Below are 12,742 nucleotides of genomic sequence, written 5' to 3' on the forward strand. Positions count from 1 at the left end.
ATTATTCTGTAAAAGGATCTGCTAATGACTTAATGATATATACTTTCTATTAATAAATGAAGTATAAATATATTTTTAGCAATACAAACAAAATTCAGTACAGTTTTATAATATCAATAAACGTGATTATTTCTTTTATACATCTCTCCACCTTCTACATTCCCAGGAGGATCCTCCTTAGTTCCATTATGTTCGGAACTTTTCCGAAATTCTTGCTGGACATTCTGAATGGGAGGAGCACTTTCACTTTGTGGTACGTCTTGTTTAACTAAAGAATTTAAATAAAAGTTAAACGTCTCTTCTAAAATCACTATGCGAAACATTTCACTTACCAGTTCTAGGTTTTCTACCTCCTCCCATCAAAAACTTTTCAATTATAATCAAAGGCGACTCAAAAGCCAGTGTCCAGAAAACTGCCACAAGTATAGACATTACGTAATGCCCACAGAATATGTAAAACTGGAAAATAAGATAATATTTATATGTAGGTTACAAGGCGATTAATAATGATACTTACGGCATTGTAATCTGTAAAATGCCACGACACCTTTGTCACTAGAACATAGTAGGCTATTACTAATCCATGGACTAAGTATATAGAGTAGGTGAGTCTCCCTAGGACTTGATAGATTGGTCTACACAGTATCCAGTTCACAAAACCTAAAAGTAATGCATGATTCTATTGTTTTTATTTATATAAATGTTATTTTATATTTTTCTAATACCACTAAATTATGTTTCAGGCTTCTATTTTAAACCATTTGGGAGTTATTTCGAATTTTATTTTAGAAATTTGCAGGTCCGTACTTTCGTAAATAGGCTCAACGGACAAAAATTTTACTAAAAATAATGTTCACAATTCCCCCTGATCATCTGATCGTCGCCGTAGTGTGTTTTGCGTCATTTTTATATTCATTATCCCAAATCGTTCTTCAGAATCGAAAAATAAATGCATTGTATGTACCTCCATATCCGTGATAGCAAGAATATGTTACCCAGCTTAATCCGATACACCAAGCCGGACGCACAAGTGACTGGAACACATTTATAGTGGTGGTATCCTTTCCCATTTCAACCAACTGGTAAGATATCAACGAAGCCAACAATCCGAGAATGATCACTGCCCATATAGCCAAGTTTGTAAGCTAAAAATATCGATTACCAATTTCTCGTGTACCTATTCCATTTTTTTAAGGTCTAACGAACTAAAAATCATTGTAGGCCATACTCACATGCTTGGCTTTTTCCTTGATTACGTACAAAAACGGCTTGTCGATTTTCTCCCTCATAAACGTTCCAAGCATAATGCCAACACCGTAGTTTATCAGTCTCGAGTGAGTATCATATTCGCTAAAATTAAGTAGACACGTATTTTCGAAATGTCCAGCGTCTGGAGTGGTATACTCACTTATCGTATTCCGGGAAAATTAATTTAATTACCATGGGCATGAAGGTGAAGAAAATGTTCAAAGCGAGCAGGAGAAACATGGACATTAGAAATTTAAAGGAGTCTCTCAAAATAACGGCTAGGGGTATCATCAGTATTGGGGATAATATAAACATCTGCATGTCTACGGATAAGTACCACGTTTGGGTGAGACACTAAAAAAAAATGGGTAAGCTACATTATTAATGTGTACCTATTCTGTGTATACAGGGTGTCTCATAATTAGCTGCCAACCCTGAACAGGCCGATTCTATGATCAAAACTAAGTAAAAAAGTTCATATGAACATGGGTCCGGAAATGCTTCCTAAGGGCACAGGGACCCATTGAAGAGGGAGGAATGGAAATCATTTTTTTGCAATATCTCTCAATCGCGTTGTGATAAATGAATGAAATTTGGTATACACAGCTAAATTTTGATGAGCAATTTGATGGACTAATCCATTTATTTCCACAAGGTCCATTGGGGTGGGTACGGGGGGGCCCTTGGTACTTTGCGTGTGTAACTTTTTCATCTTTGACTTTTTAACAAATTGGACAGCAAATTCCGTTTTCCCGAACTGTTTTACGTTAAAAAGGTACTCTTGTTTCAAATCGTTATCTTTAACGGTTTCTGAGAAAATCGCTCTTGAATTAATCCCACTTTGGTCAATTTCATAGTAATTTAAACAAAAAAAAATAATAATAATTTTCCTTTCCTCTCTTTTCCATTTAAAGGATTAATTTTTATTTAATTTAATTTTTTATTATTATTTTTTTATTAAAATTAGATTAAATTTAAACAAAAAAATTTTTTTTGTTTAAATTACTATGAAATTGACCAAAGTGGGATTAATTCAAGAGCGATTTTCTCAGAAACCGTTAAAGATAACGATTTGAAACAAGAGTACCTTTTTAACGTAAAACAGTTCGGGAAAACGGAATTTGCTGTCCAATTTGTTAAAAAGTCAAAGATGAAAAAGTTACACACGCAAAGTACCAAGGGCCCCCCCGTACCCACCCCAATGGACCTTGTGGAAATAAATGGATTAGTCCATCAAATTGCTCATCAAAAGCAGCTAATTATGAGACACCCTGTATATTTTAGTTTCGGAATATAATTCGTGAGGTAAATCGTTCCAGAAATTCAATCATTCAAAATTACGAATATTAAATATTACAAGTTTTTTTTCTAAATCCATCTCTTTACGTTCATGTTAGCGCACTAGTTTTATGAACAAATTAAAATTGAATATTACAGTAATCATAACCCTAATTTCTTTCTTAATGAAGAAAATCCTTAGTGTTTGAGAATTGCAATATTTAAAAAGAAAATCAATTATATTACTCAAATAGCAAATGTAACAAATAAATAATTAGCTAATTATTGAAAAATAAAGTAGTTAACAGTAAATCAGTTCAGTCAACAAACCTGTCAAGCCAAAATTGTTATAATTTCTTATATTGTTTGTACATAACTACTACACAAGTACCTAGATAATTAACTTACAATAGAAAAATGCACTTGAGGGCACAAAAATTAAAATTTCACTTTTTTCTTAGTAAACATATACCCTATAGTACATTAAACATTTAAAAAATAGATTACAAAACACAAATAACGAATGTTAAGTACATTTGAGTTGAGAAATGCGTATTTTGATTTAGTACAAATATAGTTTAAATAAATAACATTTCCTTCTAATATAAAATAATTATTTTGTAAGGCTGTGACTTCATCAACATCTTTCTTGTTTACATAAACCGCAATTATCGAAATTTTAATTTTCGTAGATATCTATAAAATTACACATATAGTATTGCTAAAAACCGCTAAATGGCACGTCGATTCATAAGTCGGTCTCGTTAGAATTTTATAAAAATATTTTTTTATTATCTATTAGGAGTTTTAAAGATATTGACTCGAAATTTGATGGTTGTACTTTATTGAGAAATATTGACAGTAACCTATCAATAGAAATTAAAAATACACAACTTGCAATAAAATATGTTTTATTGTTTCCTCAAAAACTGTGCATCCTACGAAAAAAATTGAAGTGACCAATTTCATTCAGAATTGATGGCAGATTTCGAAAAAAAAAATCTAAACTGGGAAAAACCAGTGGCTTGTCATTTTTTTTTATTAAAGAAATTGTGGCATTCTCTCACGAACGCCCCTGGTGCAAGTAGAAATATTCGGATCACCCCAAAAAATGCACATTTATTCCTCTAAAGCGTTTTCCAAATTTCAAGTAAATATCTTTAAAACTCTGTATTTTAAAAATAAATAAAAAATTAAAATTTAAACATCTGTATCCCGGAAACGAAGCATAATTCGACATACGTTTATATGAACTCTTTTTCACAAAATAACTTCGGCAACCACCCCCTAAAATATTTCCCTGTATTTATATTATACGAAAACTTGTTGTGAGGCACTTTTGTAGTATTTCATGTTGAACTCAACTAAATTTTATAGAGTATATGTATAATATAAAGTAATATTACAATTGCTATATTTTACAAAAAACCGGCAAATGATATAAAACAATTCGTATTTGTAAATTTATTGTAATTTGCATCGTCTATAAAGATAACTTTCATCAATAAATAACATTTATTAAATTAATTCTAATAAAAAGAAATGCGTCAATCAACATTTATACTGCTACTTACCAAATCGTCGTAGTTATAGTAATTTTGGATATAAAGGAAGAATGGCCACCAATACTTCCGACAAGTTGCTACCAACTCGTTGGTACTCAACCACAAAGGTCCATCTCCCATGTTTTTAAAAAAAGTGATAGCGACTAGATATAACATAAGCATTGCTGGAGTAAGCCTAAAGCAGAATAAAATACATCGTGTTCCTAATATTATATCATCATGGATTTTGTGACATCTTAAAAGCCCTTCGATATTATCTATTGTATATTTTATCTATATATATATATTTTATCTTATATCTTATATCTTATGTATATTTTAAACATAAAGCTGAGGCAGAAGAACACTGTATAGTATTATTCAAGTATCGCATGTTACGTAAGGGACATTTTTTATCTACAACATGTATATTTTCTCTTTATGGAACCAAACTTAGCTTTCTCTATTTTAGAAATGGATATTATCAATTTTTTCTCCAGGGACTGTTAAGATATTGTACTATAAAATATTCTTCTAACTTATTAATTACATGAGCGTATAATTTTTCATTATATTAAATTTTCTGTGTTTTAATTTTGTGAATCTATTTTCTCATTTGTCCTTTCTCTCTATCCCAATTTTTAACAGTTTTCTTTTCTTGTACCAGCTCCTATTCTAACTTAAACTCAACTTTTATTCCATTAATTTAACTGTTCTGCTACAGTATGGCTAAAAATAATAGCTCACCTTAAATAACGATGTAAGTACATCTGCGGCACGGACAATATTTGATTTACCAACGGTTTTCCCTTTCTTTTCAAATACTGGAAGGCCAGCAAGAACCCAGACATGAAGAAAAACGTGTCCACAGCGAGATGCGATGGAGAAATATACACCGCATAAAAATTATCCAGCCACTGCAATAAGTCATAATGAATTCGAATCAAGACACGCTAAACACTTCACGTACGTTGTTCACCCTATTCCTGTCCGTTACTGACACACCCTGCCACCCCACGAATCCATGGCCAGCCACGATCCACATCATGCTGATCACCCTCAGTCCGTTGAATGGCTCGATATGCTCCTTATTGTTGGAATGCCTCGAAATGTGCAGCAATTTTCTACCGTTCGAAAGGACGGAAAATGATACTAATAAGGGATGATGGTGTTCTGAAAATGACTTAACGTTCAGGATGTCTGCGTTAGAATTGATTATATACTTACCAAGATGGCTCTGGTGGATATAAATGTCATATGTTGTTGAGATGACCATAAGCCATATAAAGAAACCAAATATGGCACTGGAAGTGATAATAAAATTTATATTTTATCTAATCAAAATTCGTTTTTATTTTCTAGTCTCACTAACTTAAAACATTTTATAAAAAACTATCTAATCTAACTTCAAAAAGTTATGCAATGCAATGGTTTTGATATTTGTTATTCTTAGTCCAAGCATTCTATCCAGGAGTAATGTTAAATTTGCAGAAATTATTACCTGGACAAAAAAAATATGACCGTATAGAAAATTAAATTTTAAATTAAGTTTCTTGTTCTTTATACTCGATCCAAAATGGCGAACATGGTTAAAAAAAAATCGCAAAGTTGCAAAAAACAGTTTTTCTAAAATAACTAAAAAAATATAGCACTGATTGAAAAATTTTAAATGAGAAAGTTGTAGGTTTTAAAAAGATCTATCGACAGATTTTTTTGTAAGTATCGATTGCTTTGTTACTTTTCGAGATATATCGAAAAAACCGTTAAAAATCTTCTCTTTTCTTTTCTTCTATAACTCGTTTGCATTTACGTTCCCATATTTGCTATTTACTGCAAGCATAGCCCGCGGCAAGCCAAAAAAGTACATTTTTGAAAAATTTAAAAATATTAATTATTTTTCGAGATATATCGATTTTTTTAAAAAATGACGCTCTCGAAAATTGACTAGATCTTCTCAGCGGATAGCCCTACAGTAACGATTTTCGGTTTATTTTCTTCGTAAAGAGTTATTTTATCATGCTATTAAAAAATGTTGACGATTTTATTAATTTTAAGGATCTTAATGACCTTGAAAAAGTTGCACTTCTTTTGGGTATGTTTTTTTCAAACAACTTTCGCATTTAAAATTTTTCAATCGGTGCTATATTTTTTTAGTTATTTTGGAAAAACCGTTTTTTGCAACTTTGCGATTTTTTTAACCATGTTCGCCATTTTGGATCGAGTTTAAAGAACAAAAAACTCAATTTAAAATTTAATTTCCTATACGGTCATATTTTTTTTTTGTCCAGGTAATAATTTCTGTAAGCATTTCTCTATAATGCTTGAACTATCTGTCTTAAATCTTATACCAGCATTTGTATACTGTAAATAACAACAAAGAAACTGTTTTCTCGGTGTAACTAACTGAATTATTGCGAATTTTTGATAGAATAAACTTACACTACGGCAATACTACCAGGACTGAGGGTACTATTAGTTTCCGTTGTCTGGCACATGATGTCTTGGAAAAGTTCCGGAAACCCTTCAATCATGTTCTGGGCCATGGCGTTAAAATCACTGGCGTTACAAGCGTCAGGTCTACACATTGACAGTCTGTAGAACGTCTGGAAAATACCCACCACCATTATTACTGTTTACTATCGTGATGGAATACTCACGGTTGGGTCGGATATGTTGTCGTTTACGTCAGGAATTACTAAACCTACAGTGCAGTACTTTCCCAAAATCCTCCCTCCTTCGTAAGTGTGATCGACTGTAAGGCACTGATCGAAGTTGCCGTAGTTCAGTTTTGAGGCGAAGCCTAAGCCTGGATACGGAAATTTTGAGGAAGCGTCCAAGACTACAAAATTTTGAAACATGTAACAAAATTCGTTTACAAAAGTGAAATTAAAAGTCTACACATAGGTATTTAATATTCGGGTATAATTGGCGATATGAAAGAGATCATATATTAAAATTTCAAATATCAATTTTTACATGTTCATTTTGAAAATCACTGTCCAAAGGCAATTACTTCAACGACGACTTTCTTGTTTACCGGAAATCGTAACCAAATTTTAAATTTCGACGACTGTAACAGGACACAGATAGTCTTGGTGAAAATTATAAATAGCACACCTTCAAAAGAATCATAAGTCTTGATGGTTTTGTTTAGAATTTGAAATTTAGTCACAAGTCCTAATCTTTGCCCTTCGAATTTTTAATCCCTAACTTTTAACATATTATCTCAGTACGGTAGACCCAAATGTGTACGTATGCGTTGGAATTATGAATTCTCCTTAATCTTATCAACCGAGGCATTAATTAATCATTCTTCAATCAACTCCCATAATTTATGGCTCCATGAAAGCCAGACGTTTTACGACATTTAAGTTTTTCTTAGATCTTATATACTAATATATTTATAGAGCGTCAATAAAAGTGTAAGTGAGACAGGTTTCAGTAGACATTTCAATCTTAATACGGTCAGATAATAATGATAGATGTATTTTTATTTATTTATATTTACTGCCACTGGAAAATGAGTAGGTAATGGGTAATTTTAAAGAAAGACGAAATATTGTCTAAAGGTACTTATTTGTGGCTAGTCTTCGTTTTTTTTCTTTATTTGTTGGGAATTTTGCCAATTTTTTGAACAATGAAATTTGCCAAATTGCAATTGTATCGTACACACAATTAAAAAAATGGCAATTCTTTAGATACGAGTGTTTATAGAAAACCAACTCACACTAGCAGATATCTAAATTTCATTTCCAATATACAGGGTGATTCACAAATGGTGACCAAAAATGAAACCTCGCATTCTTTGGTGAATTTTAAGGGGTCTTTCGTATAAAGAAAAAATATTTTTAATTTTTTTAATTACTTTAAAAATTGGTTATTGAATTAATTTGAAACTGGGCACATGTATTTATGTAAACATTGTCCAATATCTGAGGCCTTTTCCAAAAATTTACATATTCCAGTAGCGGAGATACAGGGTATCGATGGCATATTTTTCTAAATAAAATAGTACGCCACTGCTTTACGGTAACAACCATGATATTTTCGGATTCAACTTTCAATTTTCTACAAATTTTTACCCTCTTACGTTTTTCGAAAAAAATACTAATTTTCGAGTAAAACTTAAAAAACGAACTCAGAACACACTTCGATAGTCGAATATAATGCTTTTTAAAATTACATAGTGGGCTGCGATAGCAACTTTGACATTCTGAGCAGTTAGAAGAAAGAATAAATAATGTTTTTCATCGGATTCAAGCAACAATACATTTCGAACAAATAACATTTATTAAAAAGATGTCGTGTGTTAGTGGAAATGGAGGTATTTTGAGCATTAACTCAAAGAAATTTATTAAAATGTTGACAAATGTTATTAATTTCTTTATTCGAATAAATAGCCGCATGATTATTGATTATCATGTCAATTAAGTAAAAGTGGAGCATGTAAATTTTAGGAAAAACCCTCAGATTGTGGACAGTGTTTAAATAAATACATGTGCCCAATTTCAAATTATTTCAGTAACTAGTTTTTAAATTATTTAAAAAAATTAAAAACATTTAAGTTTAACACCCTGTATCTATTTAACGAAGCGTAATGGTCTCCAACAACAGGCTGAGACAATGAAACAACATCGATAACTTAAGAGAACTTATTGCATAGCACAAACAAATTGATGCAACAGCGTTAAAATAAACAAAATTATTATCACAAATATATTTGAGTGAATTGACCTATTTTTTACTGACGAAAATTAGAACGAGGTAGATATTTGATTTGAAATGAAAAAATTGAGAGCAGATCTCAAAAAATCTGGAATATCGTGATGATTGTTACAATGTCTATAAACAAACACAAAACAAATACCTATTCGGTATAAAAGTGACTGTGGTTATAATCAGCATTTAAAATTTAATTTGAAGAAATAAAAATTAACGCATAGTTATGTCATACAAGTGATTCAAACATGAAACATGAAATATATTCTATAGTTTAAGATATTTAAGAATTTACGTTGCATGTTTGGTCAAGCCGGAGTTTTCCTTTAAAAACGACTTAGAATTCAATAATAAGTTATCGAAATGTTCTTTTTTCTGGCTCTTTGAACAACGTAAGCAAATCTACTAGCTGATGAATGAAATGACAAAAGAGTCTCGTGGTAGACAATTGTGATGCTGTGGCAGCATTTTGGTAACATTCATTATATATACTAATAGTCCAACAGTACTATAAATACGGGCGAGTTTAAGCACCAAAAATATGTAAATAATTATATCTAAATTCTTATTTAACATTACAACAGTTCTTTGTTTTAAGACCTAACTGAAATGCTATTGTAGAAATTATTTATTTGAAAATGTTGTTATAATTTGCACATATCTAGATTAAAGTTTAACAAAGGATCACTTGAATATTTTGAAGCTTTTAGATGTGGTTTCTGATAAATTCATTATTAAATAAAAACAAAAACGCAAAATATGATCTCGCGATGAAAATATCTTTAATTATAACTATCTTCTTGTGGGAACAATGTATTTTTAAAGATCTCTAGTTTTCTATCAAATATTAACACATAGTGTAAGGTACGAGTATATAAAACAATTTTTTTTAAATAATATGTAGAAAGATATCCATCTAATTGTCATATATACAACAGTGTTTATATTTGGGGGAAAGGAGTAATTCTTTTACTTACTGGTCGTCAACAATGTTACATTCGCACAAACAACATCCAGCTGCTCTGCACATTTTTCACTAACCCCTTCAAGATTCAAGTTCGAACAAATTTCTCCCAAATCGGGTATGTCAAACTCGTTCTGTGAAACCCTTACATGGTCGACAGTGCAACTGGCCACACCCAGACCTATAACCACTAAGATCCACTTCTTCATCTCGTTCTTCAGTCTCAATGCAACTGTCGTCCACGAAACATTATTGAACGCGGTACATCTGGAACAGATAATTCTTTGTCGAAAATATCAATTAGATTATCAGTAGAGGAATTAGTATCTCGAGTGGCTTTGATGGATATTAAGATATTCACTAATAGAATTGAAAGTTGTACTGATAAAAGTGAAACAATGTGGCGTAGAACATCTTCCTAATCTTAAAAGACAAGCGTTTTAAATAAAAAATATATGCCTACTTCAAAAATACTTTTACCTTGTACAGCATGACTCGAATTGCGCAATGATTTGAGCAAGAATTTTGTTTTTCCGGAAGAAGAGCTGCATATTTTTTTATTTTTTTCAGAATGTAACGTACCTTTTTGCATGAGTAGACGAACTAAAATCTATTGGGTCAATTATTATACCACTTTATTTTTATGATCACTAAATGAAACATAGGCTACACTAACGAATCATAAAAATGTTGTAAAAGTGATAGTTTAAATATTTCCGGCAATAAATAAATAAAGAAAGAATATAATATTAGTAACGACCAAAATTACCCAAATTTTAATGTCAATCTAAAATATGTAACAGATCTGAGTTTATAATAAAATAAAACAGTCTTTTTCAATTTTATTATACGCATCCACTTTAAAAATATTCTCATATCCTTTAAAAAAGTCAGTGGCGCACATTTCTTTATCAGAAATCTTGGTTAAGGTGCCCCCCAGGACTCCACTGGACTTGATAATCTTAATCTAATTAGGGTCAAATTACCCCCTTTTTACCATAAATAACACTGCCAGATTTCAACAAAATCGGCTAAAGAATTATTAAGACTTTTACGAAAAACCGATTTTTTAAAGAAAGTTTAACACCCTGTATCTTCAAAACGAAGCATTACCAGACCTAAGTTTATATAAACTTTTCACCTTAGAATCATTCAAAGAATCACCCTTTAAGGTTTGGCCACGTACTTAAATAACACCCCGTATACAGGGTGTTCCTGAAAAGAATGAACAACGCTTGACCACAGGTTCCTTGGATGAAAATAAGACTATTTAGTCTAACTTACCTATATACAAAAATGCACGCTTACTGAGATATAGCCTTCTAGATATAGAATAGATAACCTATTTTTTTCAAATAATTTGAAAACTATTTTTCTTAGAAACTTCAAATTTGGTACACTTATTTTTTTATATAAGGGCAAGGTAAATATAGAATTTGGAGAGAATACATATACAGGATGTTCTATTTCTAGCGCCTGTGCGCCACTGGCTATCCCGTAACTTTTTTATGTGTATGCCAATGACGACAGAATTTATATATTTAACATTAAGCACTATTTTAGAAGATTTTTTTGCTCTTACAAAATTTCGATATCGTTTATGGATTTAGAGTAAAATTCGCATATTTTATACATTAAATATAGGCAAAAATTCCGATTTATAAAAAATAATTTATAACTACAGCCTCAAAGCAGGGAATAATAATGAAAAAACGTCACATTAAAAAAATAACTTCACATTTTTGGTATTAGTATTATCAATCAATAAAGTAATAATCAACAGTAATATTTCAAATAAACTGATATTTGTAATCACATTAAAATAATATTACAGTAAATGTTCAAAGTTACTTTCTTGTTCTTAAACGCAAACATTAGTTCTTCAAAAATTAGAAATTATCCAATAATTGTGCATTACCTCTCATAACATTAATTTCATGTTGTATTCTTTCCCATATTCGTTTTCTGTATTTACTGAAAAGTTATTTTAAACTGTAGTCCTTAACGCTCCCCAAATGAAATAATTACATGGGTTTAGGTCCGGGGATCGAGGTGGCCATTTCAGAGGGGCAATATTTCCTCTACCTATCCACCTGTTAGACCTTTAAAAACCTGTAATACCTACATGTACCCTGTAATACCTGTGACCTGTAATAACTGGTCTTTTAATATTCTATTAAAAGAACTTTTTGAAAGCCAACCTCTGCCGCTAAACGCCTTTTGTTTACTTGAGGAATTTCTTCGACCCTTTCCAAAATTTGTTCGTCCAGCTGAATAATTCCGGCCGTACATTATCCACGATTTAATGTTACAGGTAAAAAACGTCCTATTTCCCGAAGGCGTCTCTCCGCATTAGCAAATGTTTTGTGATTGGGACTTCTTCGATCAGGAAATCTTTCAGCATATGTTCGAACAGTAGCACAACAATTTCCTTCTCAGTAACCCAAAACTATTAACATATCAGTTTGTTCAGCAAAAGTATAAATTGCAATAAAAAACAAAGTAAGCTAAAATTAAATCACAGCTAACTTGACACAGAACCTTTTAATTATTGTTATGAATTTGTTTCTTTGTTATATGGCACCTCGTACTACAATGTTCTATTTATCTTAAACTGATTTTATATTATTTAATGTGGAACAAATGCCAATTTTACTCGAAATCCATAAACGATATCAAAATTTTGTAAGAGACAAAGAATCTTCTAAAATAGTGCTTATTTTTTAAAATATATATAATTCTGTCGTCATTGGCGCACATACAAAAAAGTTACGGGATAGCCAGTGGCGCACAGGCACTAGAAAGAGAACATCCTGTATATGTATTCTCACCAAATTCTATATTTACATTGCCCTTATGTAAAAAAATATGTGTACCAAATTCGAAGTTTCTAAGGAAAACAGGTTTCAAATTATTTGAAAAAAACTAGGTTATCTGTTCTATATTTAGAAGGCTATATCTCAGTAGGCGTGCACTTTTGTATATAGGT

The 12,742-nt window shown here is 31.2% G+C and overlaps 1 protein-coding gene across 1 annotated transcript; it reads right to left on the bottom strand.

The window, feature by feature from the left end:
• Window positions 1-42: 42 nt before the first annotated feature.
• On the bottom strand, window positions 43-10,033 carry LOC108912505 (nose resistant to fluoxetine protein 6). Its single transcript, XM_018717743.2, has 13 exons — window positions 9,767-10,033; window positions 6,728-6,909; window positions 6,510-6,673; window positions 5,298-5,374; window positions 5,041-5,243; window positions 4,818-4,987; window positions 4,101-4,266; window positions 1,409-1,602; window positions 1,233-1,350; window positions 965-1,145; window positions 518-660; window positions 333-459; window positions 43-268 (listed from the first exon to the last, which is right to left on the bottom strand). The coding sequence occupies exons 1-13, from the start codon at window positions 9,960-9,962 to the stop codon at window positions 114-116; spliced, it is 2,076 nt and encodes a 691-aa protein (XP_018573259.1). The 5' UTR covers window positions 9,963-10,033; the 3' UTR covers window positions 43-113.
• Window positions 10,034-12,742: the final 2,709 nt, after the last annotated feature.

The sequence above is a fragment of the Anoplophora glabripennis genome, unplaced genomic scaffold (genome assembly GCF_000390285.2).
Source record: "Anoplophora glabripennis isolate ALB-LARVAE unplaced genomic scaffold, Agla_2.0 scaffold452, whole genome shotgun sequence".
NCBI lineage: Eukaryota > Metazoa > Arthropoda > Insecta > Coleoptera > Cerambycidae > Anoplophora > Anoplophora glabripennis.